Raw genomic sequence first — 27147 nt, 5'->3', positions numbered from 1 at the left:
CTGGTCTTCTTCCAAATCCGTGAACGCCTCTCAATTCGAAACGTCACTGATGCAAAGCAGGCCTCTGTAAGGGTGCTTGCGAGCAGGGCCTTCTGTGGGTATGCCTAGGCTCGGCTTAAATTGGCTTTAAAATTCTGCTTTGGCACAGATGAGCTCTTAGGATCCATGTAATTAAAAATGGGATGGAGAGGGCTGCGAATTAAGTTGTCCCCCTGAGGGAAGAGAGGGGTCATGCCCGTGATTGCGCAGTGCAGAGAGGAGATGTACAAATCTGCTGTTACTTGGGTTGGGGGAGTGGGGGGGAGTAGGGGAAGAAGGTGTATGTCTGGGGGTACACTTCAGTACTCAACTTACCTTTTTGACTGAGTATTGTATGTGATAGCAGTTTAATATTAATCAGAGTTAGAGATCTAAGTGTATGATGTGGCAGGAATTGCCTGGGGAAGGGCTAAGGTCACTGTGGTTGATGTGATGAAACAGCTCTATTTTGTCCACCTTTTTGTCTCTATAGATTACTTGAGGCTACTTTAAAAGCAGCAGCAGTAAGGCTTTCTCTCTAAGAGATGAAAACGGATTTGGAGAATTTTTAAATACAAATTATGATGATGGCTTGTATTGAAATAACCCTACCTGCTTGGGAAAATCTTCATGTTGATGACTTATAATATAAAAGGCTAGGGAGAAAATCATACTGGTAAAATTACTGTTAAAATGCTGAGTTTCCTTAAACTAAATTCAGGTGAATTGGACTTCCAGCCATGTGAACAAGGTTGTTAATCTTCCTCACAATATAAGCTGTTTTGTTTTCAGAATAGACTTGCAAATCCTTAGGTTTCTTCTGACTTTGTTCTTGTATATGTAGAAGGCGGCTTATGAAATGTACTGTATATTAGTTCAAGCTAATGTGAATGTTTTTGTGCTTTGACTGGTTGGCCCTACTGTTTTACTGGAAATTTTCCAGTGCCATGGTGTTCTATGCATGTGTAACATAGCACTGAAATGTAGAATGGTTTGGGTTAGAAAGTACTTTAAGATCATCTAGTTCCAACCTTCTGCGATGGGCAAGGATGCCTCACACTAGACCATGTCACTCAAGTCTCTGTCCAGCCTGGCCTTGAACACTGCTAGGGATGATGGAGCATTTATCACTTCCTTGGGCAACCTGTTCCAGTGTCTCACCCCCCTCACAGTAAAGAACTTCTTCCTTATATCTAACCTGAACTTCCCCTGTTTAAACCCATTACCCCTTGTCCTATTGCTACAGTTCCTGATGAAGAGTCCCTCTCTGACATCCAAATACCTGGTGTCATGGCATTTAAGACTTGCTGTTGTATCTACCCACCATTTTTTTTTAATGATTGTTTTCATTCATTTAGGTAGAAGTACTATGATTTATTCTTCAACGTCTTTTGCATCTTGCAGTTGGTCAACACATTTGTCCACCCTTATTTGGGAATTCAGTAAAATCGAATTCAGTAAAAGGGAATACAAGAGAAACGTTCAAGCTTTTAGCTTCCTAACCTATGTTTAGAGATGTGGAATAACAAGATTCGAGGTAGTAGGATTGAACAAATTAACTACTGATTCCCCCACAAGCTTGTCAGTGTGTAGGCAGTGTAGGAACTCCCATGGAACAACCATTTCTCTGTCCAGATTGGACAACAAACCTCTCATCCTCTCAGTGTCTTCAAGTGACAGACATGTAACTTGCTTGTGAAATAAATAAAATATTAACACTTTGACTGTTTAAGCAAATACTGGTACTTCTGAAATGTTTTGTCCCTGTTCAGACAGCTATTTGGGAGCTGTAATTTCTCGTGTATCTTATATTCATAATGAAGAAAGTAACTGTATCTTGCAAATAGCTGCAAAGGAGCTAATAGTTCCCACTAATAGGTGATTTATGCAGTTTCCAAATGGCTGTCTAGTGGCATTTGAGTCTTTTTCCTTTAAGGGAGTTCCTAGTGTTGCCAGCTAACCGTGGGCTGGTGTACACTGACTAAGCTTCCCAAAAATACTTGAGAACACTCAAAGAGACTGTGCTTTGCAGGCACTGGTATTGGCTTAATTTTCATCTTTATCTTTCCAGAATGGGGAGCTAGATATTTGATGAGAACAAGAAGTAATAACTGTTTAGACAAATAGAATATTTTGAATTGTAAATGTAAGCTATTCTTCCTGTTCTGAGATGGGGGGGGGGGGGGTGGGGGGGGGAGGAGGAAGAAGCTAGACACCATGTGCAGTGCTTAATCTCTGTTTCTAGTCTTAAAGTTAGACTAAATATCCAACATTTGCACTGATGTGCAAACTGCCTGCTGGCATTCTGAATTTCAGACTTAATTTTGGCATTGTTGGACTTGTTTATTGCTTTATAATATTACTATAAGGATCTGACATTTATAGTTTGCCTACAGCTCTTCTGGATTGAGTAATGTTGAAACACAGGGGCTGTGTGGTTTCTGAAAGACCTGAAAAGCAATTTCCCCCTAACATACGCCCCCCAACCACTATACTGGGGACACCACTAATGCTGTGGTCAGCTGGGCAGGAAAGTTCTGGGCTGTAGAGTAGCCTTCAGCGGAAGGTCTAGTGGAAGGTGTCCCTGCCCATGGCAGGGGCATTAGAACTAGATATTTAAGATGCCTTCCAACCCAAACTGTTCTATGATCCTATGATTTTGCACATATAAGGAATCGGAATTGTAGATGTTGCTGAAAAAATAAAATGCAGTTGTGTGCCAGCTGTGCCCAGGTGATTATGGTAATAAAATAAAGGGTATAAATATGTAAACTTAGACTGTCTACCTTTGGAAATGCTTTATCTTCTTACATAGTCTTCTTTCTTGGGCATTTGTACCTGCAAGGTCAGCAGCACTAAATAATGCATCCTTCTCTTTTGAGTTTATTATATTACTGATTTGAGAGTGATGCTTGTGTTGCCTATCTGTTTTTACTAGTCTTTTTACAGGCTTTAGAAAAGTCTGATAAAGTGATAGCAGTTTTCAATGCTTAAAACTCTAGTTGACTGTGAGTGAACGAACAGCTTGCACTGCCAGTCTGTCTTTAATAGCTAAAAGGTTGATTGTCACTTCTGTGTTGATTAGCCATGGTTTTGGCACTTGGGTTATCTATTAAGCTTCTCGATCAGTGTGTTACATGCTTCTGTGTCACATACGGTGTTGAATGTAAGAGTTACTTTGTATGTGACTTTAAAAAGTGCTTAAAATATGCTGATTTCTTGGCAGTCTGTAAAGCTATTCATAAAAAAAAAGCAAGCTACTTGTAGCAGCAATGTAAACTATTTTAAAGGGTAAAAGTGCTTCTTAATGCTTTGACTTTAGTATCTGTGAAACTGTACTATTGAGTGATTTTTTTCAAAAGAAAATGTTCTTTATCTGCCCAAATACCAACTGAATTTTCAAGCTCAGATAATATAAGGAAGTTAATCATCCTGCAGTTCCTGATATCTCTCAACAATTTTGTTTCAGGGCAGCTTCTTGTTGCAGGCTCTGTATTTTCTACGTAGGGGCCCTGGTGCAGATGGCAGAAGAAAATAATTTTAAAGAAAATAACTCATTTAGATGCCTGACAATTTGCCAGTAGATGTATGGGCTCTTCTAGAAATTTGCTTAATTGGATTGTTTTATACCATATATGAAATAGTACTTTCACAGACATCAGAGAAGAGACAAGAAAGATATAAAATGGAAGCTGAACTGAAGTACTTGGTTAAGATAGCCCAGTTAATTAGTACTTTGATTGATGAGGCCCACTGAGAAAACAGCAAGGTGTGGCCATGCTGTAAAACAGATTGTGGTGGTAGTGGAACTGGAAAGCTCTGAATCCTGTGGCTTGGTGAACTGCCATCCAGACTTGGGAGTCCAGGTCAGGAAGAGTCCTTGTCACTGCTTGGATAAAGTACCTCATGAACTAAAACCCAACAAGATTTGCCTGTGTTATAAGCATATGGAATCCTGCAAGAAACACTTATTCTGAAGTAGTGTGTTAAGTCTTTTTTGTGTGTGTACTGCAGAGCTGCTGAAGTGATTTGGCTCATGCAAGATAGTGCTTTATAAACTCTCCAGCTGTCTTAGCTGACAGATACATCATCAGGAGTTTTTTCATTTTTTTGAGAATAGCTTTATGCTTATCTAGTGAAGAAGTACTTTAAAGTAATTTGTCACTCAACTTATTTTGTTGCAACAACATTATTATCTGCTATTCACCCTGAAAACTAAAAAAGCTTTCTTTTTTCCTTTCTTCTGGAGGTGATAGTGTAGAAATAGTTTCTATTACAATATATTAAGTGTACTACTGGTAACCCCTTCCTCCACTATAAAATCAGGAAGTTATCTACTCTTGGGTTCATGAAATGCATCTGCACAGAGGCAAAAGCTGCTTTAGCCACAGGCTTAGAGGACAAGACAGTTGTTAATTTCCCTCACTACTTTAGATAACTGCCTTACCTTTTCAGTGTCATCTTGAAAGTTGGACAGGACAAAGTTAGATTTCTTTAGTTCATTCTCCAAATGTTTCTTTAGTTCATTCTCCAAATGTTTCTTTAGTTCATTCTCCAAATGTTTCTTTAGTTCATTCTCCAAATGTTTCTTTAGTTCATTCTCCAAATGTTTCTTTAGTTCATTCTCCAAATGTTTCTTTAGTTCATTCTCCAAATGTTTCTGTATATGTTCCATTCTCCTCAGGCTGTATTTTTTTTTCCTTAAATAGAACCCAACAGATATATTAAACAAAGGTCTGTCTCTTCTCTTTGAACTTCATGCAATAATTCTTTGCACTGAACAGGGAGGATGTCCAGAGGCTGAAGCTTCTTGAAGCCTGACTTCAGTAGCTTTGTTTCACTGAATTGGGACTGATATGTCAGGTTATAGATAGGCAAGTGGGGATTAAAAAAGGCTGGTTCATGCAAATAATCATATGAATGGATGGTAGATAATGGAGTGCATTACCTGTGTATGTGGGAGAGACATGCATATGAATTATATGACCACATGGGTATCTGTAGGTATTTGTTCTCTGTGAGAACACCCCCACAGTGGAAAAAAAGTCTCACATAGGGCGAGTTGGGCATATACAGCTTGTTTTAGTGCTTTATGTCAATAATACAGCTTTAGTGTGTAGGGGGGCAGCCACTGTGTTGCTTCTTTGAGGTGCAGGTTCGTATTTGCGTTGGATATGGTTTTAAAGTAGGACTTGATTTACTTCCATGTACAGTCAATGACTTTTCTTTATTTGTATTCTTAGATTACTTATCTCTTCAAAGAAATTTGAAGGCAAGGTGTCTTGATTTGCTCTCCTATTTCTCTTGCAAGATTATGGCCACTCATCTAATGTGGACAGTTTCTGGCTTGAAAAACCCTAAGAGCATGCTGCTTAGAGCTATAATAAGCACTAGGTCTTGCATCACTTGCTACTATTTGCAGGAGAGCAATTTAAGGAAAACACAATTAGTGTGAGATTAATCTGAGGAGGATGTGTAAAACAAAACTAATGTTCCTCTGATTGCTCTTCAGTCTTAGCTTTCATCTGATCATTTCATAGAACTTGGAGGGGTTGTTTTTTGTGGGTTTGTTTTTTGTTGTTTCTTTGGTGGTTTTTTTGTTGTTTAAATTTCTGCATGTTTGGCCAAGAGGAGAGTAGACAAGTATGATGATTAATAGATGAGAAGTTATAAAGATCTAGAATTTCTCTTGTGATAGCCATGCTCTCCGTTGAAGACATTGATTGGAAAATATGACATCTGCTGAATTTGAAATCCTTTGGATAGATGCTGCCCATCAGTCTGGCAAGAGGAAATTTAGGACTGTTGCAGAGGCTGTTACATATCTGCATCAATTAGTGAGCTCATACAGGATTTCTTAAGGCCCCTGAAATAGTATAGAAGTGATAGCAAAACTAGAATTTGGATAAGTCTCAAACTGTTCTTCTGTTACTTGGATGTGATCTAAGGCAGAAGAGAGGCCACAGTGCCTTTAAATCAGTCCAAATACTGCTTTACCCTGTTGAAGGGAGTGTAACTGTTCTGTGTGAAAATACTGTTCCAGGAAATGGCTACTCAGTCAAGGAAGGAGGAAAAGCTGCTTTGTCTAATAACCTAACCTTGCAGTTCTGGTTTTGCACATCTTCTTAGCTTAAAGCTTCTCTTTTGATAGGAGTCAATGCCATTTTGTTAACTAAACTGCCAAGTAGATGTTTCATATGTCATAAAGTCACTTGGGTATGAGCTTCCAGTAGACTTTCAGTCAATACGGGGAAAGATCTGGTCTTAAGCTAGACCCTGTGACGTAGTTACTCTTCAGGCTTTTTCAAGTTTGAGCTGTAGTGTCTTTCTTAACTTGTAGTGCCTAGTTAGAAAAACCACCCATAGTAGTCACCTAATATCATTAAACTTCTATTAAATTGCTGCAGTTAAAATATCTGAATTGTGATATAATTCACAAGCTGCAGTGTGTTTTTTTGCATTTATTTCCCTTCCCTTATGTGACCAAGGAGTTAATAGATTACTGTATTACAGTAAAGCCTATGACTCCCTGCTGTTTCATGGGAAGTGTTGCTATAGGGGCAAATCTCTAGCAGTGTACTGGAGGAAGAAGTGAGTTCTGTGAATAGAATAGGACTATCTGCTGTGCGGAATATTAGTAAGTTCTTAAATTGGATCAGTATGTCACTGATCTCATTGTATAAATGGATATCTAATCTCAACACAATGACCCAAGGCACAACAATCTTCAACTGGTTTTTTTGCCATTCGTGATCTCCAATATAATAGACAAGGTGTTTCTTTCCTCTGATCAAAACACTTCTTGTGAAAGGACAGTATGCACTCATGTTGTTCATAACAGGATGTTAATACATTATTGAGCAAAAAGCTTCTTGTTCTGCAGCCTTGAACTGGTCAATTTCTGAATAAAACTGAAGCCATACTAACATCTCATGAAGGTACAGTATTTTATAGTAGTCTCTTTGGATTAGTTGCACAGTGAGTTTGTAAACACTAGCACCATCATTCTCCTTTGGACATAGCCAGGTGGACATGGAACTTGCATCTCTATTGTAGTGCTCTAGAGACTTCCAAATCAAGGCTAAAGACTCACATTATGTGAGGGCAGGCATACAGCAAACAGATCACTCTAATGTATTGCTATGTAACCTGCCTCTCTTGTGACCCTTTCCTGCTGTGCTGAATAACCAGCTGAGAGATGAGGAAGAAGTGGAGGATGGATTTGATGTTTTGCTTCATGAAGCTAATCATCTGCATAGCAAAAGGCTAATCTATACGCTAGAGCTGTAGCATGAGTATCTGTCCTGCTGGCAGGATAATTAACTGATACGAGTTTTAAGTACTGTAGAAGCTCTTTCCAAAGGCAGGAAAGGATGTGCTGATTACTTTCATGTGAATGTTTTCCTGTAAGTATTCGCACCACTCTTACTGTAGAGATGCGGCTGTTCAGTCTGTCTCTTTTAACCAGTTTCTTTCTCTGTTCCCCAACAGCAGGTTTAACAATGCAGTGCACTTCTATCATAATGCTTATAAGCTGTTTTAGCAATAGGAAAGGGGAATGGGTAATTTGATTGCTTTCTGACACTAAGAGTGTCTTTGGATGGTGAATGTGATGAGCTTGCTCTTTACCTGGTCATGTGTTCTGCTGGCATTATCACTGTAGTAAAGCTGGTATGATTTACTCTTTGGATATTAAATAAACCAATCTTGCTTTGTCTATTTGGCTCTCTAACTGATCTGCAGCAGTACAAAGTAGTAGTATGAATATGTATGCCAGGAGGAGAGCAGTGCTAAGGAACAGCCTGGAGTTGCCTTTTAAGAAGTATAGCTTTGAATCAAGCTAATTATGAAACTTATCGATGAATTTTGCCTAAAGGAAGGTAGTAGCAGTTTGACTCTCTCCCACCCAACTTAGCCAATCAGCTTGGATGCTTCTAATATAGAGGCTAATGAAAACATAATAAAATGGAAAAAAATCTTCTGTTTGGAAAACAAAGGTTTACAGCTCTGCAGGAAAACATCTGACAACATCTTTGAGAATTTACCTTTTGTGTAATAACTGTGTTCTTAAGTAGATGTTCCTAGCCACTACAGAGTTCAGAGGAGAAGCTAGCTGCTCTTAACCTTGGCAGTATTTGTATTACTGCTGTCCTAAACAGAAAACTAGACTTGGCCTTTCTTCAAGGCCTACTCAGTAATTGAATGTGAACAGAGAGATGTGTTCTGCTACACAAATGGTAGCGCCACAAATAGGAACTGACACTGCTACTTGCCTTCAAGAAGCATGACAAAATGGTGGCAAGCTTTTCCTTATGCTAATAGAGCCTTCTACCCAACATGCTTTGCAGTTCTTCACACTGCTAATGGCGTATCTGTAATCATAAGATTGTCATATGGCTACAATTCAAGTAAGACTAAGAGGTGACATAAGTAACAGCTCTAACCTCTGCATAAATTCAAAACAAATGAATTGAGTGGGGTCCATAAGCAGATTGGAGCCAGATGAGTAATGGCAACACAAACTTTTGTGAAGCAGTTGTTTGGTTTTTTTTACTTTAAATGTTGTCTTTTTTTTTTTTTACTTTAAATGTTGTCTGTATACCTGTCTCAAGAATTTGCCTGCAGAAATCTGTGGTGCTCAGTACTTGTGTGTAGAAAAATGCTTCTTTATTCCTTTGGGTCAGAAATATACCAGACTTTAAATGGTTTGTATGAAAGCTAAGAACTCTTAGCAGTTCTAGTTAATCAGCATGGAAGTGCTTTGTGCCTCAAACTTGGCTTAGACAGTCTATAGTTAGTATAGCAACAAGTTAATCCTGATGGAGCAGGTCAATAAGTGAGCCTCAAGCAGCGCATTAATTCTAACCTTGAAGGACTTGCTTAGTCTCTTGCAACCCTGCTGCCAAGTTAGTATTAAGATATGTCAATGTTCTCTTCAAATTGATGGAATCAAATTCCTTTCTGAGACTTGTGTTTTCTCATTCTTCAGTGGATTGTAATGCAGAACTCCAAACTGACATGCGGAGGTTTTATTCTTGCAGTACTGAAGCTCTGACTATAGTCTGGATTACTGGGAGATTTAAGAATAGTAATTGGATCTCTGAAAAGCTGGATGACTCTTGGTTTTCTCCAGTCTGTCTTTGTTAAACACGATGGTAATTAATGATAATAGTGCACTGCAGACTAAATTTACTTTGCTTAATGAAGGCAGTAGGCAGCACAGTGGAGTCTGAAGCCTGGCAAACTGCTAAATATGAAGTAATCGTTCATAAGCACCTTGGATAATGTTGCGGCTGGAGATCTGTTTGCTCAGGTACTCGTCTTGGAGACTAAGAGCAATCATATACAAGGTCTGTAAGGCTATAAAAAGTATGTCTTCTGTGCAGAATAGCCAGCCAAAACTTACTGGCTTGCAGTCAACTCTTCTAATAACTTTTTGTGAATACTTGATCTTATTTCCTAAACTGGAAAAAGCCTGAATAAGTGAAAGTGAGAAGGATGTGGCCTGAACTGAGGTGGAACATAATCTTGTGCTCTGGCTTAAATACTGTCCTGCCCATCAGTTTGTATATGTGGCATGACCTTTATTAAGCCTCTCCAAATTGAATGGCTTGGCTACATAGAGCCCATGTTTTTGGAATACAGCTTGAAACTGGGAGCTGCGTGACAGCCTGGAAGTGAGGCAGTGGCTTTGCAAGCACAATGCTCACTGAACCACAGTGCTCCTTCAACTGTCATCAGTAGTGGTCTTATCTTCCTTTTTAACAATCTTTGAGGTTACTTTAATGTTTATAGTGATGGTAAAAATCAAATATGCATGCAGAAATTCTAAAGTGAGTGTACCATGGCTGAGTAATGTGGTCAACTTCTCAGTTAATTGAACAGTTATTTTTTTTCTTCAATAGTCCCTGCTTCCCCCTCCACCCTTAGTGGGACAGAAGATCCAGCTGGAAATTGGTCTTTGTTTTTTTGATACCTCTTTGTTTTTCCCTGTACATGGAACAAACTGAAGTTACTTGCCACTGTGAGGTTTTGTTTTGCTTTGTCATCCTGTAATGTAAGAATAAATTGATTTGAATAAGGTTACCATGCAATATAACTGCTGAAGTTCAGGAAACTTGTTTTTAGATGCTTTAGCCTAGTTTTAACTTACGAATTACCCTAAGCATTCTTATGTGACTGTCCTCAGTGACACTTAACACTCAGTGCGCTAGTGCTGCTCTCTAAAACTGCGATTTCAGGCACATATAGACTGTAATCACCAATAAGGAGACAAGATGTAATCATTTGACTTGATTTCCAGTGTATGGAGTTAAACTTTTATCCAGCTACTTGCTATGCTACTTATGTTTGGTCAGGGTCTAGATGAGACTGTATACTGCATTTCAAATAAACCAGCCTGAAGGAATTATTCAGAACAGGCTTTTGTTCATGTGCTGTGCAAGTTTTTAGCTTTGAGAGAATAAACCTTAAGATGTGAATTTACTGTTTAATATGGGACTTCCTGTCAACTCATTGCTACAGCTGTGTGCTCGGGGGGATGGGATTTTGAGTTTTGTGTTGCTGGGTCTGCAGTCCATTTCTGCCAAAGGTGCTGACTTTACAAATTCCTTCAGTATTTTAGTCAGGTCACCCTTAATGCTCTGTTGCTTGCTTAGGACACAACCCAGTTTCTAGCAGTAACTGACTATCTGTGTACCTAAGTTCCTTACTGTGAGTGTGGTGAGGCACTTGAACAGGTTGCCCAAAGAAGTGATAAATGCTCTATCCCTGGCAGTGTTCAAGACCAGGTTGGATGTAGTCTTGGGTGACAGGGTCTGGTGTGTGCTGCCCCTGCCTATGGCAGGGGGGTTGAAACTAGATGATCTTAAGGTCCTTTCCAACCCCAACTGTTCTATAACAGATAATGTTGCTTGGAAGGTTTGCTGAGAGGTTTTGGTGATTTTTAAAATGAATAAATAAGCCTTGATTTTTATCTTTGGTTGAGAAAAACTGGCTGACATGGACTTGTTTCTCCTTCCTCTCTCCATTTTTGACATCAGTGATTATTGCCATGCTTGTTGAGGTTAGATAAACAATTGCTAATAATTCGAAGTAAATTCTGCAGTTTACTGTTTTCAGTGGTTTTGTTACAAACAGAACCTAAAGATACAGAGCAAGAACCTGGCTTCCAAATTTAGGTAACTAAATATCCTACTCAGGTTAGCAGTTTACCTCACTGCGGTCAGTTTTCTGCCCTGTTAATCTGAATGAAGTACAAAAGCTCCAGACTTGGTGGTACTGTTTTAGTGAGATGTGCTCTTCACTTGGTAAAAGGGGAAAGAAATTAATAATTTTAGAAATTAAGTTTTTCCTCTAGAGCAGATGAATTGCTGCAGATAAGGGAAGTGGTTTAAGTCTTTAAAAGGAGTGCTAATACAAGAGCTTACAAAATTGGAGTGTTGTCTGTTTATGTAAGTGCTTTCACCCCTTAGCCATATGTTACTATGGCCCTCTGTTCATAGAGTATGGACCCAGGAGCAAAAGACTTGCTTAAGTCCAGTAGTGAGTTCCTACTGCTGGCAAGTATCTTAGGCATGAACAGTCGAGTATCTCTGCCATGCGCACAGGATAAATAATGTAATGCAATTAAGATAAATCTAAAAATCTATAGTAGAAGACACTTCAAGCCTTAGATTTTACAAGCTGCTGCTTATTTATACAGTAGTGTTACTGCTTTAAAACCAGCTTACTTTAGACTGGCAAGTTAAATTAGAAGAAAACCCATAACGTGTTGCATGATACATTACTAAAAACTGGTTAAGCTTTTGTGATCCCAACAGATGCATCTTTTAAACTGAGGGAGGTATACTATGATTTCTTGCCTTCTGATTGTAGATGTTAATTGGAGTTTCTAGATCAAATTAAAACTGTGGGCATGTCTACTGCTTTATCTGAAAACCACGATGTGTAGAGATAGCAACTACAATTTATGTTTCAGAACAGATATTGTGAATTACTGAGGTCTGAAAATGCTTAACTTCTTAAAAGCAGTAAGTGAATGAGTGGGTACATGTAAGTAGTTTTTCAGGGTTGGGTATGGAGGAAGTTGTTCGGGGGTTTTTGCCATGTGGTATGCCTGCCAAGGCATCCTTCACTCAGTTTTTTGAGCAATGCCCCTTATGAAACAGTGTTGTAGAATGGGAAAAATTCCATTTTAAGCAAATCTGAAGGTATTTTATTAAAATGACAAGGCAAACAAAAGTAGTTGCTTCTGGTTTGGGCCTAATTTTTTTCCATTTGCACAGTGTGCTAGTCTTGTCTGTACTCTTGAGGCCATTGTTGTAGGCATATTAATATAAACAAGTTTTCTGCATTTTATGCAAGAATTTGTTTTGTAAGTGCAAAACTTCAGTTTCTTTTTGGGTATAAATTACAAAATTATGAAATCTGTATTAATTTGGCTTAATCATGGGTTCCCTTATACTTTAAATACTTTGTTATTAATCTGTTGTGAGGCACTTGTTTCCTTGAGTTACTTCGTCATCTTTCATCTGGCCTGCTGTCAGATCATCTTTGGAATGTGGTAAAGGGGTGATCAACAGTTATTGGGTGACACAGGAGTTTGGACATGCAAATGTAGTAGGATGTTTAAATACTGTTGCTTATGTGCAAAGGGTGAGATTGGAAGTGCTTTGGAATGCTGGTCCTGATCCGCTCTTCAAGCTTTGTCACATAGCCTCCTTGCACTGACATGGCTGTAGTCCCTGATGGGAGTGGTGTGGGGGAAAGTGGGCTATGAAAGCAGGGCATGTGATCCTCACTACTCTTAAGGTTGGATCTTTTTCTAACAGGGTCAGGAAACTTGTTTCATAACCTCATAGCCAAATATATGTGCTGAAGAGTAAAGGAAGCTGTCTTTTTCTGCTGGTAGTTGATGTTTTGAAAACTGCTTGAAAGTTTCAGAAGGTACAGTTCTGAATTTGCAACATGACTAGGTGGCCAGTTCTGCATTGCCGAAGTGGACTTTGTTTGCTTCAAGCAACCGAGTACAATGCCTGAATTGGTTATTTTAGCCTACCATGCTCATTTATGTAGGGGATAATGGACCCACATCTCTGTAGAATCTCTCTCAGCAAAAACTAAAGTGGTTAAGTATAATAAGATGATTTCTCCAAATACTTAATTTGATTTCTCCAAATACTTAATTTGAATTGGCACTAGAAATCCTAATACCTATTCTTGGAATCAAAAGTTGATACAAAATATAGACTGTGCTGAGAAATCTAAGGTGGTAATGTTGCCTAATAAAATGTGGATTTAAAATATTTCTGTTTTTTTTCAAGTGACTTTCATGGGGCATATTGAAAGTCTGCACTTTTGCATGTATCCTATCTGAGGTTTTTGAAGTCTTTGAGCTACTTATAAGTTTACTGCTTTTTATCTTCTGTGTCTGCTAAGAATTTTTTTTTAAAGCTCATTGAACTGAATGAGCATACAATACAGAAGCTGTTATAGAAAAACTGAAGTGTTTATGAAAGTTAGTAATAAAGGCATCTTGGTTTAATTGTATGCAGCTTGTACTGTCTAAAGTCTACAAAGCTTCTTGAAACACGAGGTCCTTCTAGCTTCTCAAATTCCCCTGTGAAGTGATGCTGAAGTTACCTCTGTGATGTTTGCCTTCATTCAGTTCTAATACTGGAAAGGGGGAGTAATAATTCCTCCTGATGTTTGTATGTTCACATAGCATGGTTGGGTGGAAAGAAGCTTAGGGTGTCCAAGGGTTGTCCAAAGCATTGTATTTTGACATGTGTTCTTTTGATTTCAGGCAAAAGTAAAGAAGCGGAGATAAAGAGGATAAATAAAGAACTAGCAAACATTCGGTCAAAATTTAAGGGTAAGTGACTTGATACTAACCTATACATGTTTCTTTGCATGACATTCTTCTTTGGTTTTTTTGTTTTGTTCTTACATGTTTAGACATTTTTTTTTAATTTTGTCAACTGCTGATGCAAGGAAAATCCTAGAGCAGAATGTTAGAATAACTACTGAAAATATTCTCTTAACTACAGAACTTCCTGATAGTCCTGTGATTCTTGTCCATAACAGAAAACTCCCTCATATATCAAAGAATTGAGCTACTGTTCATAAACCCTTTCTAATACTTTGGTTCCTAACCATGTGACTATTCAGCCTGTTTTTCTTCCATAAGGCCATGAACTAGTATGAAGAAACATAGGTGGATGTCATTATTTCCAGTAAACCAGAATCTTTTTTAAACTTCTCCCCACCCCCCACCCATGTGCCTTTAGGGAAGTAATGGGTTAGGCTGTCTTCTAGCAGAATTAAGATAAAAACATGGTTGCTGAAGCCATACATCATGACCACTCCCTTAAGCAACAGTAATACAAATTACTCAAACGAAACGAGGGATATGCAGTGACTAATTCCATCGTCATGCGTTTTAAGAGATAGCAATTCACTTTTAAACAACACATAGTAAAACTCATGCTGTAACTGTATTCAAGTTGTGTATGTGGCCTCAAATTTTAAAGATTCTGAGGGGCAGTTGAGATGCTTTTGAATGAAGTTCTAACAGCCACCAGAAGTGGCTGTGGCAAACATGGTATTTAAATAGATACGGGGCTGTGTGTGTAGCTAGATAAGGTATTACAATGTGGAGGCTGTGTATCTGGCTTCAGAATTGCTGTATTTGGATTAAACCTGTTTATGCCTTAGTCATCTATCCTGACTTAGACAAGCATATCTATTTGGAATACTCAATGTGTTACAAAGCAAGTGGTATATCTCTTAAAGGCATATGAAAACCTGCAAGAACTTGAGTGTCAACAGCTTGAAAGAGAAAAGTTGACCATGGTGCGAGACACTCAAAAGTTAAAAACTTCTTGTAAATTGGAAGCCATCACATGCCTCTGCTAATGTTTTTCTCTTAGAAATTTCAGCATACTTTATCTAGACTGGTAACTTAAGTTGTAGGGTAACTGAGGAAACTTTAATGGCTATTTTTCTACAGTAGATAGAAAAAGGAACTTTCATTTAGACACCTCCCTATGCTGTCACATTGTTTTCCAACTCCTTTTAATTTTAAAACTTCCATCTAATACTGATGTTGGTCTGATTTTTGCCAAAAGTAGCAGGCTTTGCATAGTCTGTTCTACAGACTATTCTCCATCACCCAATCCAATTCTAAAACTTGTGTCCCTTTTCCAGACAGTGACCAGCAGATACTGCCTTCATGTACTAAGTATGTGCAACTGGCGCATGGTTCAAGGCACTAGAAACCTGCATGCAGGAGTGACAACCATTTTTCTTTATGATCAAAGTGGATCATTATATTGCCAAGTAAATTTAAGCATAAAATTATACCTTATAATAAAGCAGTTTAATCTCCAAGCAAGAGCTATACCAGGCAACCGAAGCATATCTTTCAGATAAAGAGACTGAGTTTATTTAAAAGCTGTTTAAGAAGATTTTGTACACATCAAGTTATTCAAAGTTTTATGTTACTCTATCTTTTAACTAATTTCATTAAGTTGATTTAATCTGGAAGATACAGCAACAAAGACTGCTTGTTTTCTCTTGGTTGCTGTTTGTAAAACTTCTTGCTGTCAGGTAGTAGCATTATTGGTTATTATTATTTAGTCAAGACAGCTTTTTCTAGGAAGCAGCATATCGCTTTCCCTGTAAATATATTAAATATTCCACCTATGCCCTTTTGTCATCAAAAACTTTTTTAAAATCTTGATTTAGTTGACAGGCAAGCTTTAGTTTGTTTGCAAAACCTAATCAATTTTTCACTAATGAAACTGGAAACTTTCATCAGGCTAAGTCTTCAAATTGCAGTGAAGATCTGAAAACTTCAAAAAGCATACAAAATGAAAGTTACTGAGGCTTCTGTAGAACTGTACTGCCTACTGCATATTCCAGTGTGCTTGAAGTATGAAGGAGGTTCTGTCAGACCCACTCAACTCACTGCTAGATTTAAACATGTTGTAAAGGAATGCAATAAGGAATTGCAGAAAAGTTCCTTGTGGTTAATGCTGTTTCAGTACTGACTTATAGGGAAATAGTCTAGTTCTTACTGTTTGGGTGTGATCAAATCTGATTAAGTAATCCTCTTTAGATACTAGCCCAACTCCTTATGTTTGCATCTGACAAGGAAAGCTGTAATCTGCAAGCTCAAATAGGGAAGCTAGATTGAGACTTCTATTCCATATGGAAGCTGAGCATTCTGCTAAAATTGATAGCTTACATGTTTTGAGTAACACAAACTCCATTTGGTTCCATCCACATGCACTGACCTGCATACTTCTGTAAACTTGTGTGTGTGAAAGAAGTGGATCTGTGAATTGTTTGGGTACCACAGCAGTCAGTGCAGGCTTTAAAATTAATGCTAATAATAGTAATGGCTTCTGAGTGGACTTTCTGGTAAAGTGCAGTAAATCCTATGTGGGGATCACAGAATGAACACTGACACACAATTCGGTGTTTTGTCAATATCTGCTATCATGAGTCTTGCCCTGTGAAGAGTCTACGAAGGTGAATGCAGAAGGTTGCTAATATCACCTCTAGTGAAAAGCTGCCTAACACAATAGAGATAGTCTTCACTGTTCTTTTTTGTGCATGTCTCTATAAAAAGTGACAGTATAAGCCACAGTATTAATAAACTTCTAGAAAACTTGGCAGTAATTAAGCTCTAAATGAATTGAATTCTGTCAGAAAAGCATTCTCTGGTTAACACAGGTAGTTTGGTTGTGTTTAATTTAACCTGTGTTTAATCTTGTGTGATACAAGAGCTGCTGATAGAACAGTTCATAAACTTACTCAGTTCTGTTCATCAGTTTTGTAAGGTATTTTGAGGCCTAAGTACAAAAATAGTTAAAAGTGCATGCACAGTAAATCCTGTGTATATCGCAGTTAATTGTGATGTGGGGGACAAATGACTGTAGGAAAACTGGCTGAGTAGAATCATGAATCAGGCAATGATCAGAGAATAGAAGTGCTTTCCACAAAGTAGTATGGTAACTTTAGCCTGCATACCTTGTGTGGCATCCTTTAAGCACAGTTCAAATAGTGTTGAATAAATACCAGCGTGTGCTTGTTCAGTGGCTTGATTGAAAGATGACTTAAGCTTCCTGTAAGCTGATCTTTATTATGGCTGTGTCATTACTGAATTTGTGTGGATTTAAGGTGAAAAATGTTGCTTAACTGAAGACATTAACTTGATGTAGCCTGGATGAAAACTGCACATAAATGTTACAATTTAGAAGAAGCTGAGTTGGGAAAACTTATGTATCTGGTTGAGGCATTGAGAGTGTGAGGAGGAGATAGCTGCGTATCTTTCTACTGCAGGAGTTCTTCATGGGCTTTGTGCTGCATGGTTCTCCCTTGCAGAAGTGCCTTGTAAAGATAAACACACCTTCATAATGCATTTTATTCTTAGTTGAAGTGGACATCATTTGGTTTAATCCAGTTTCTTTTTATGTAGCTCTGACTTCTAAAAATATTTTGGATTAAAACAGCTTTAAAATAGTTTGGATTAAGACAAATGTATGTCTGTGAATTTAAGATGGAGTCTCTTGCTAAATAATTACGGGGAGAACTGTTGCCCAGGGTTAATCACCTGGTCAGAGATGTGACAGTTGGACTGGCTGCATTGCTATAACCAGAGAAAAGTCTGACTGTAAGAAGCAGTGCTAGCAGTAGTGCCTCTTGGCACAGATACGTTCTTGCTTAAGACTAGCATAAGAGACTGGTATACCACAAGTATCCTTTAAACTCTTCAGCATACTTCTGTTGCAGTATCTAGACCCCCACCCCAAGTAGCTTACAAGATGTATTCTTGCACTGTTGCAGAGAGAGGCTAAGTATATTTCTACTTCTGTTCTATCATGCAAGTAGCTAGCAAGCCTGTTACCCACCTTATGTGTGGGTAACCTGCTATTAAAATATCCTTCTACTTAACAGGCTGCGATGAGGCTGCACATACCTGGAAAAGTCATACTTCTCCTGAACTAATGGAATGTATACCATGGCTTTGGGTTCTGATCTAGCTTCTGTGCTCCAGGCTCAGAAGGAATCTAGAATCTCTGTACTTAAGGTGACTTTGTCTCTTATTTCAGCATGAGGAAGCACTGTTGCTGAGGTCAGTGTGTCCTTGACAGTTGCTTTAAATGCTTATGCATCAACTGAGATAAGATGCATGTAGTAGAGAGAAACTACGTAAGTGTGATAAAGCAGAACTTGTAGGAGTAGTGTGGAGAAATACTCTTGCTTTTGTTTTACATGTTCATACTGTAAGCTGATTTTGCTCCCATGCTTGAGCTGAACTAAAATTCTGGCTGCCAGAGTAGAAATTTCTCTGTAAGTGAGTGGAAAAAATGCCTGGTTTGTTAGTTGTTTCATCATTTTGATCTCTCAGTACACAAATTCAGCTTTAAAGAAACTGACCACAAGTCTATAAGCTGGTTTTGCAGTCAAAAGAACTGTTCTGTGCATGATTGAGGTTTGTTCTTTTTTTCCACCTGGCATTAGATTTTAGTTTTGATCTGATTGCTTAATAAGTTTTCTGTTGCAAGAGTGGCTGCTAGATTTCAGATGTGCTAATGTATCTTAGCTTTGGCTTGTGCAGAAGTGCTCCAATATCAGTTGATAATTTCTGCCCCTCCCTTTCTTTATTTTGTTTGTGGGATTTGGGTTGTTTTTTGGTTGGTTGGTTGGGTTTGTGTGTGTTTTGGGGTTTTTTGGGTTTTTTTTTTTTTTGGTTGTTTTGGGGTGTTCTTGTTTTTTTGTTTTTTGGGGAGGGTTTTTTGTTTGGTTTTGTGGGGGATTTTTTTGTCTATTTGGGGTGGGTTTTGGGTTTTTTTTGTTTTGTTTTTTTGGGGTTTTTTTGTTTGCTTTTTTTTTGTTATTGTCATTGCTTGGGGTTTTGTGTTTTTGTTTGTTTTTTTTTTTGGGGGGTGGGGTGGTGTTCTTTTTCGTTTTTGTTTTGTACTTCTGCACACTTCTTTTCCCAAATTCAAGTCTTCTCTATTGTCACAAGCTACACAGTAACCCTTTGCAGGAAATTGAAGATGAGCCTCTGAAAGCCTATTTTTAAGCAGAAGCTGAGCAACAGTAAATAGGTTTCCTGGCAAGCTTTGAAACTGTAGCCTTTGTATTTAAGTCAGGTTTGGTTACTCACACTGTCCTCTGATCATCTAAGAGACATGAAGGCAGTTGGAGAGTAAAATAATAAAGTGTCTTCACTGACAAAATGAATTGTTGGAGGTAAAAACCAGGCTTCAGATATCACCTGATCTGTAGGGCTGCTGTAGTAATACTCTGGTTTGGTGGTAGTAGTATGGTAACTAAACACGAGCTTATGAATTTGTATGGATTGTCTGACACAAATATTCAATCCTTTATGTAGAGGGCTTGGCCTGTCACTCTTATAGAAAGGCAAATCTTGTCTTGAAGTGTAGATACATTCAGAAAAAGCAACTTCATTTTTCTAAGCCTCTAAGCTAATAGTAGACCTTCTGATACAGTATAGCACTGGATTGCTGTCAACTGCGTGAATGTAAGTCAGTGTCAACCTAGGAAGGAAGCAAGGACACTGAGTGCAAAGAAACACTTAAGGGTGTTTTCCATTATGCTTTGCATAAGCCATTATTGCAGTTTTAAGAGCCAAGAGTGTGTTGTCTTTAAGTTAGTAATCAACCACCTGGATGCTAGTGAGATGAGACGTGTCAGGCTTCCTTACCATGTATGCCACCCTGCCTGGTGAACTTCCTACAGGACTAAACCATCTTCTTTCCCTGTCTGGCTGGTGGCAGGATATGTAATTGCAGCAGGATGGTTTTTAGGTATACTGAATTTGATTCAAAAGCACGTGCTTGTTTTTAACCAGTGATCCAAATTAGAGGTAGAAAGTGCTGCCTGGGAATCAAAGGGTCTCATAACACATTTGTGCCTTGTTTCTTCCTTTTTGGAAAGCTGCATAAAAGAGATCTATGAGCAAGGAAAACCAAAACTTCCCTGTTGAAATGGTAAAGAGGTGATGCACAGAAATATGAAAGTAGCCATTCTTAATACTATTTGGTGATTGGCTGTTAATAATTTCTTTCTTAGAAAAAAGACTAATAAACTCCAGGGAAAGCAAGTAACCTTTGAAATGCCCACTGTGCTCAAAACCTGCTGACATGTGTTCTGAATCCTTCCTGTTTCTGCTAACTTGATTTGCAGTATTTGCAAATGTTCCCGAAAGCATATAAAAATGAGCTGAGTTAAAAGAAATTACTCTGTATTTAAACAAAGATAACAGGACATGTGAATTTTCCTTCTGTTCCTGTTCAGATGTTTGCTTGAGGCTCAGGGAAGCTGTACTATTTTAGCACTTACTTGAGCAATGAGACTTGTTAGTAATGTTGAAAATAGAACCTTTATAACTCTTTGTAAATGCTGCAGTGGAGGAAGAGAAATTGAATAGTTAAACTTGAAATTTCAGTAAGAGTCTGAATCAAAGAATCCTTCAAAACACAGCTGGAATTAGACAACTACAGTGAGACCTTTGACTGCAGTGCTTTTTTTTCCCCCTCAAATTGCTCAGCTAATTAAATAATAGAACATTGTGGTTTCATTCTCTCCCACTTTTCCTTAAAGCCTTCATTTGGATCTAGCAGTGATTCTGAAATGTAAACACCTTTGTGTGCACAGGGAATTTTATTATTTTTCTTTTAATCATTCTAGTAACTGTTACTTTGCTTAGTTTATAAGTTTGCTTGTTATCGAGAACCTTCACATTGCCTTCAGTTCTGCATACAAGGGACAGAAACTTCTGGAAGCAGTCAGTGAACTTACCCATCTAATAACAAGTGTTTCAGGTCCTTATTTTACAGTATTGTTCTCTGATAGCACATGGTGAAGAAAGAAGATCAAGATCCAAAATGCTTCAAATACCCCACGATCCAAGGACCTTGCTAATCTGAGCTCTTAAAATACTGGTGTCTTCGAAGGATGTAATCCTTTAAATAGCTGGGTCATAAACATGAAAAAAGGAATTGCCAAACCATGACAAACAGTTGTCAAAATTAATGTGGTTCAGCGTATACATACTTTCATCTGCTTATAATCTTTATTAAGCTGTTGTGTTGCAGTATTCTGTATTCCCCTCTTCCCTTCTGGTAGCACAAAGTCAACACCAGAGTCATTTGAGAAGATGAAAGAATAAGATTTATACTTGTGACTTGTGTATTGCTGGTGGATTTTACCCTAACAGGCATCTGCAGTTCCATCTCTTGGACTCCTGGGAACTCCAGTCTTGGACACTGTTGGGGTTTTTTCACTTATGGTAAAGTTTATGTGATAACCTACTTTCTGATGCCTTTTGGCATATCTGTATCTCTGAGAGAAACACCTGATGTTATGAATGCTGTTAAATACCATGGCAATGATCTCGGCCTGTAGAGGAGCACTGAGTAAAATGGATTCTGCTTATTTGATGTCCGTTTCTGTGAATCATAATAGTATCTGGTAATGGTATGCAGTATCACCTGTTCCTTTAATCATTCACCTGGAAACAGCTGGCTTGTCATGTTCTTATTGCTAAGCAATATAAAGCCCTCCTTGGCTTATTCACTGATTAATTCTCCTTCCAGATCTCAGGCAGAAGACCAGTTGGAAATCAGATCCTAAGAGCTTGTAAAAACTTTTCTAAGCAGCTGAAAAATGTTTAGAAACTAAAGCTGTCACAGCTTCTTCCTGAATCTTTCTTTTTCCCTTGCTTCTCTGAAGGAAGGTATCTTTGATCTAAATCTCCCTACAATGATGGAGTGGGAGGAAGCTTCTGCTCAAAAGTGCCATTTTGTTGGGGAAATAGTATAAGAAGAGGTATTTATTTCCACTGTTGTAAATATAGAAGTTTTATTCCTTTGCATATTGCTTCCAAAGAAGGGGAAGAATCTCACCCCACCCTTCCCTCTTCCCTCCTTTCTACACCACTAACACACCCTCCATCCCCCACCCCCCCCTCAATCTTTCACTCTGGTTCTTCTAATGCTAAATGTTAATTCAGATGTCTAGTAAAGCAAATGGCCCTGGGTTAGTTTGCTGGCTCAGCAGGATCAGGAAAATACCTTCTGGCAGCAAACTTTAAATGCGACTAGAAAAAAAACATCTCTTTGGTCAGCTTTCTGCAGAGCTGGCTGTTATCAGAGGATCTTGACAGGACCTAATATAGCAGGATTTTGCTGTCATGAGTAGTTTCCGTAACACTGCTTCATGTATCTAAGTAAAATGTGACATGTATTGGCTTCCATGGTACAGACCTGAAGGCAGCTTTTTTTATTTTTTCCCTTGCACAGCATAAGTATAGCTTTAACATAAAGTTTCTTTTTGTTGGCAACTGATGCTTTATCTGTGCTAGCTAAAAAGAAACAAACCAAAACAAGCAAAACCACAACATGTATCTGAAGACTCAGATTTCAAGGGTATTGTTGTCCATATTAAAATAGTAGTCGTGTGCTTAAATTCGTTTTCTCAGTTGGAATAAAACTAAATAAGAAGTCTTTAGAGTCAAAATACTAAAGCAAATCTCACCCCCACCCCCCCCAAAAAAAAAGCGTAGTTGTAGCCTGTAGACATAACCTTTTATCATTGTCTACGTCAGTGTGCCAGTATGCTTTCTCTTGGTTCACTAGCATTACATGGCTTCACATGTTGATGGTAGTGTTCGTTCCTTCACAAACTGTACGTTGTAGTGGTGAGGCTTCTGGTTTTTTGTTTTGTTTTGTGGTTGTAGGGGTTTTTTTGGTGTGGGTTTTTTTGTTTTGTTTTGTTTTTTGTTTTTGTTGTGGTGGGGTTTTTTGGGTTTGTGTTTTGTTCTTGGTTTTTTATTTTCGTGGGGTTTTTTCTGTTTGGTTTTTTTTTTGTTTGTTTTTTTTTTTTAATACAATCAGTGAATGAATGTCCTGTAAAGGTTATGGGAGCTGTAGATAGATGCATGAGGTATGGGAAATCTAACTTCTGCACCAAAGGATGAGAAGGAAGAAGAAACTTGTATACTGTTAAGACTCTGCCTATTATATAAATCTGAAGTTAAGTGCAGCTTGGAGCTATTTTTGTAAGGGCAGCGACTTAGAGATATCTTATTTAATCTTTATATTACACAGTGCTATTCTGGCAGAACTTGCCCATCACTAGGGAATACACACTGATGTGACAGACAAGTTACTTTGGGCCCAGCATGCACAGTCTAAGGAACTTAGATAGCCTTTTGGGTAGTAGCATCTATCAAGATTGTTCTATCCTGGCTGAACTCTCTAGCATTCAGACTTGCCTGATTTAGTAGATGCTCCTTCATCTCCTGATCTAGGGTAGGAAGAGAATGTTCTGCAAAAAGTGCATGTTCACATGTACCACGCTTCTTCAGGAAAAGAATTAGTTTGTATGATGAGCTGTAAGCTATTTTACTCTTCCATGTAGCTTTTACAAGCTTATAAAATACAGCAAAACTACAACATAAGGCAAAACCTATTTAGGGTGCGTTTTTCTTCTGAAACTTAAACACTTGTGAATACTTTCATTTTATATATGCTTCAAAGCTCTCATGGTAGTTTCATTTCACATGTTTTTTCAAGGGTTTGGAATATGCCTCTATCATTCTATCTTTCTAAAAAGACTTGCTGTTTTTATTTCGTTGTTACTGAGTTCTCTACTGTGGTGTACTTCAGGAAGTGTGTTAAGACCTTTTACTGTGATAAGGATTTGATAACTGGTTTAACAAGAGAACGCGTACAGAAGACCTATAGCTGATCTACTGAAACAGGAAAATCAAATATGTTTGTACTGTCTCAGCAAGAAAATAAGGACATAGCAGAATAATTCAGGGACTAGATGATATTATTTCTTGACTGTCCTTTAGAATATAGATAATGGTAAATGCAATTGACACAAAAATCTTCAGATTTTGGTTTTTTCCCTCTAAATGAATTTCAGATTTAGATAAATATTTTAAGTAGTATCATGTGAATGTCTTGTTGATTCAGTGATAGCTCAGCTTTGAGTTACGCATTTTCCTGTCCTGGACCACTAGGAAGATCTACAAGCTGCCTGTCTTCTATGGCTGGGAGTAATTTTTTTAAAACACAGTTGTTTGAATCGTCTGACATACGCTGTTCTATGATAACTTTTATGTGTTTAGTACAAAATGATGTAGAGACTTATAGTCCCTTAGATCAGAAGTAAGTGGATATATTTAGCATTTTTCTCACTCTTGAATGAATAATAGTTGAAATAATATATTTAAAATTTGTGGAATTCAAGCACTGCAATAGCTGAACCCTCAGTTTGTCCCTCTTTGGAATGGTGGTAAACAGTGAATCAGATTGGGTACAACTCTAAGTCTTGTTACTCTAAGATATGATGAGGTACCTCATTGGAACTAGAAGGGTGGATGTAGGGACTGGGAAAACATAGGTTTAATTGTTCTTTGTTTCCTTGCTTTCCAGGTGACAAGGCTTTAGATGGTTACAGTAAGAAAAAATATGTCTGCAAACTACTTTTCATCTTTCTTCTGGGGCATGACATTGACTTTGGTCACATGGAGGCTGTAAACCTGCTCAGTTCTAATAGATACACAGAGAAACAAATTGTGAGTAACTCAGTCTCCATAAAAGATAAGCTGTTCTATCTAATATCCTGCTGCAACTGTATAGTCTGCAAATGATTTGGCTTCATTCCCTCCCACCCTTCCTTAAATCCTTCATTTGGATCTAGCAGTGATTCTGAAATGGAAACACTTTTGTGTGCACAGTGAGTCTTGTAGTAATTGTAAAAGCTAAAATGTATACTCTGCATAAAAATTATTACTCTTAAGAAACTGCCTTGAGTTTTGCATTAAAAGGTAAGCAACCTTTTAATTTGTAGAATATCTCTTTAAATCTTACTAGATAAGGTTGAAATGCTGAAATAGATTGATGAAACACTTAAAAACTAATAAATTAGGGTAACACTAAACTTTGTTTCTGTTTATTTCATTTAATCTTTTTAGCTTTTTGTCTGCTATCTATTTCAGCCTGTATGGTTAGTACTGGAGGAGAACTGTATGTCTCAAAAAATTACTTGTGGCCTTAATGGAAAACATAATTTGTCAGCTAAAATAATTTTTTTTCACTTTCTTCTGAATCACAGGGATACCTCTTCATCTCCGTGCTGGTGAACTCTAACAGTGAGCTGATTCGCTTAATAAACAACGCGATCAAGAACGATCTGGCCAGCCGCAACCCCACCTTCATGGGGCTTGCTCTGCATTGTATTGCTAATGTGGGTAGCCGGGAGATGGCGGAAGCTTTTGCTGGAGAAATTCCAAAAATACTTGTAGCTGGGTAGGTATGACAAATCCAATAGCAATAAACCTTTTCAGCAGCATTGCAGCAGCTTAATCTTTGCTTAGACCTGTACAGCCCTGGGTTTGCAGTACAAATAGTGACAATTTCCAGTAAGTGCAGATACTTTGATATACCTGAGCATGGAGCTGCTTGTATAAGCGTACAACAGGAAAATTAAGGCTATGTCAGTATCTTGAATAGGGTTTTACCAGCTTTGTTGTGATCCGGTTTTTGTTCTGTATAAATGCATGCGGTGAACACCCCTGAAATGTGTATGTTTTAATTTCCTTCTGTCTCCTGGTGGAAAAAAGAAACAAATGAACCTGAATAGATGTTTACACGACAAATTGTTATAAACTGGAGCTCTTATTTAAATGGTCCTGACTTCATAAGGAATTTGAGACTGTTCTCTAGCATGTGAGCTTCCTTGCTTCCTCTACTAGCCATGTAAACAGCAATTCCTGTAAATGGCAGATAGTCACCACCAGCTTTTTAACTTAACCTTTGTATATCTAGAAGTCTCTTGGAGATCTGGCAAATACCTGGAACTATAATTAAGTGAATCTAAAATGAAACTTGTGATTACAGAGCTATTTTATTTTGAAGTGTAAAGTGTCTAAGTGCAAACACTGCATTTAAACTCACTTACAGATATAAATATTCTGGAATATGCATGGATCTTGTTTTATAACTAATGACTTATGCAGCATATTACTTTTTTATGTTAATATAAGAACTGAATACTCTATATGTCAAGTACTGGAACTTAAAAATGTTGGGAATGTGTTTGCTTATGCCACCCGAGTTCTGACCGGGTCTGTGATCTGCACTGAGTTGGTGGCAAGAGGAAGGATATAATGTGTTACGTAATTGTGGCAAAAGTCTTAAGAAATCCGTTGGAACTCTTGAAATAGTATCTTTATAATGCCACATTTGAACACTGTTACTATTTTGCAGAGCTGAAATGTGGTATGGGCCAGAAAGAGAAGAATAAGGAACTAACACCTGATGCTCAGTATGAGTATGGTCTGATGGAAGAAATAAGTGGAATTACAGGATAGATTCTCCCCCTTCTCAGACATGTAATTCCTTATGTAAGGATGCATGTTCAGAGATGGTATGTTCTGAGGCCCTGTCAGGATTGTTGCTGTCCTGTCCTGCCCTTACCAGGTGCTGTTCTCTATGTAGCATAGTGGAGACAACACTGATGATGAGTCATGGGTTTTGATCAGATTACCTTAAAAGGTTCTGAAAAATTTCACTTAGGGTCATCATTCGCAGAAAGAGCACAGCGCCTTCCGTTTAGACTTGATTGAACTTTGAGCTGTGTTTATGTTCTGAGTTTGCAGGGTCTCATTCCTTCTTCATTTCTAAGAGAATATGTGTAAAATGTGTATATACATGTTATGCCTAAGCGACCTGTGCATAATGAGCACTGCTGGTTACATTTGTAACTTTAGTGTTGCTCCCTTAGCTTGAGTATAAGTTGGGGGGTGGGAATAGACAGGAAGGAAGGAATAGGTTTGTGTTTTGGTTTAGTTGGTTTTCGTGTATGTGTATTTAGTTTTTTGTTGTTGTTGTTGTTTTCTTGGGGGGGGGTGTTGTTTTCTGCGGGGTTTTGTTTTGTGGTTGGTTTTTTTTTTTTTTTGGTTTTTTTTTGTTTGCTTTTTTGTTTGTTTGTTTGTTTTTTTAACTAAGGTACAATTTGATGTCATGGAAAATTAGTAAATTCATAAAGAATCATAGAATAGTTAGGGTTGGA

At 38.0% G+C, this 27147-nt stretch overlaps 1 protein-coding gene across 1 annotated transcript; it reads left to right on the top strand.

Moving 5' to 3' along the window:
* Positions 1 to 12096: 12096 nt before the first annotated feature.
* LOC104409522 (AP-2 complex subunit alpha-2-like) lies at positions 12097 to 25386 on the top strand. Its single transcript, XM_010019417.1, has 4 exons — positions 12097 to 12130; positions 13826 to 13894; positions 24507 to 24649; positions 25189 to 25386. Exons 1-4 carry the CDS (start codon positions 12097 to 12099, stop codon positions 25384 to 25386), a joined length of 444 nt encoding a protein of 147 aa, XP_010017719.1.
* Positions 25387 to 27147: the final 1761 nt, after the last annotated feature.

This window comes from Nestor notabilis, unplaced genomic scaffold (genome assembly GCF_000696875.1).
Source record: "Nestor notabilis isolate BGI_N333 unplaced genomic scaffold, ASM69687v1 scaffold6338, whole genome shotgun sequence".
NCBI classification, from domain to species: domain Eukaryota; kingdom Metazoa; phylum Chordata; class Aves; order Psittaciformes; family Psittacidae; genus Nestor; species Nestor notabilis.
Note: the sequence above shows the minus strand (reverse complement) of the source record. Positions and strands in the feature narration are given on the sequence as shown.

Bases quoted from the DNA above. Each gene is read 5' to 3' on its own strand.
- LOC104409522 (XM_010019417.1), top strand. From the start codon at position 12,097: ATGGAGGAAGTTGTTCGGGGGTTTTTGCCATGTG. The intron at 12,131-13,825 runs GTATGCCTGCCA...TTTTGATTTCAG, and splicing joins TCGGGGGTTTTTGCCATGTG to GCAAAAGTAAAGAAGCGGAG. The intron at 13,895-24,506 runs GTAAGTGACTTG...CTTGCTTTCCAG, and splicing joins CATTCGGTCAAAATTTAAGG to GTGACAAGGCTTTAGATGGT.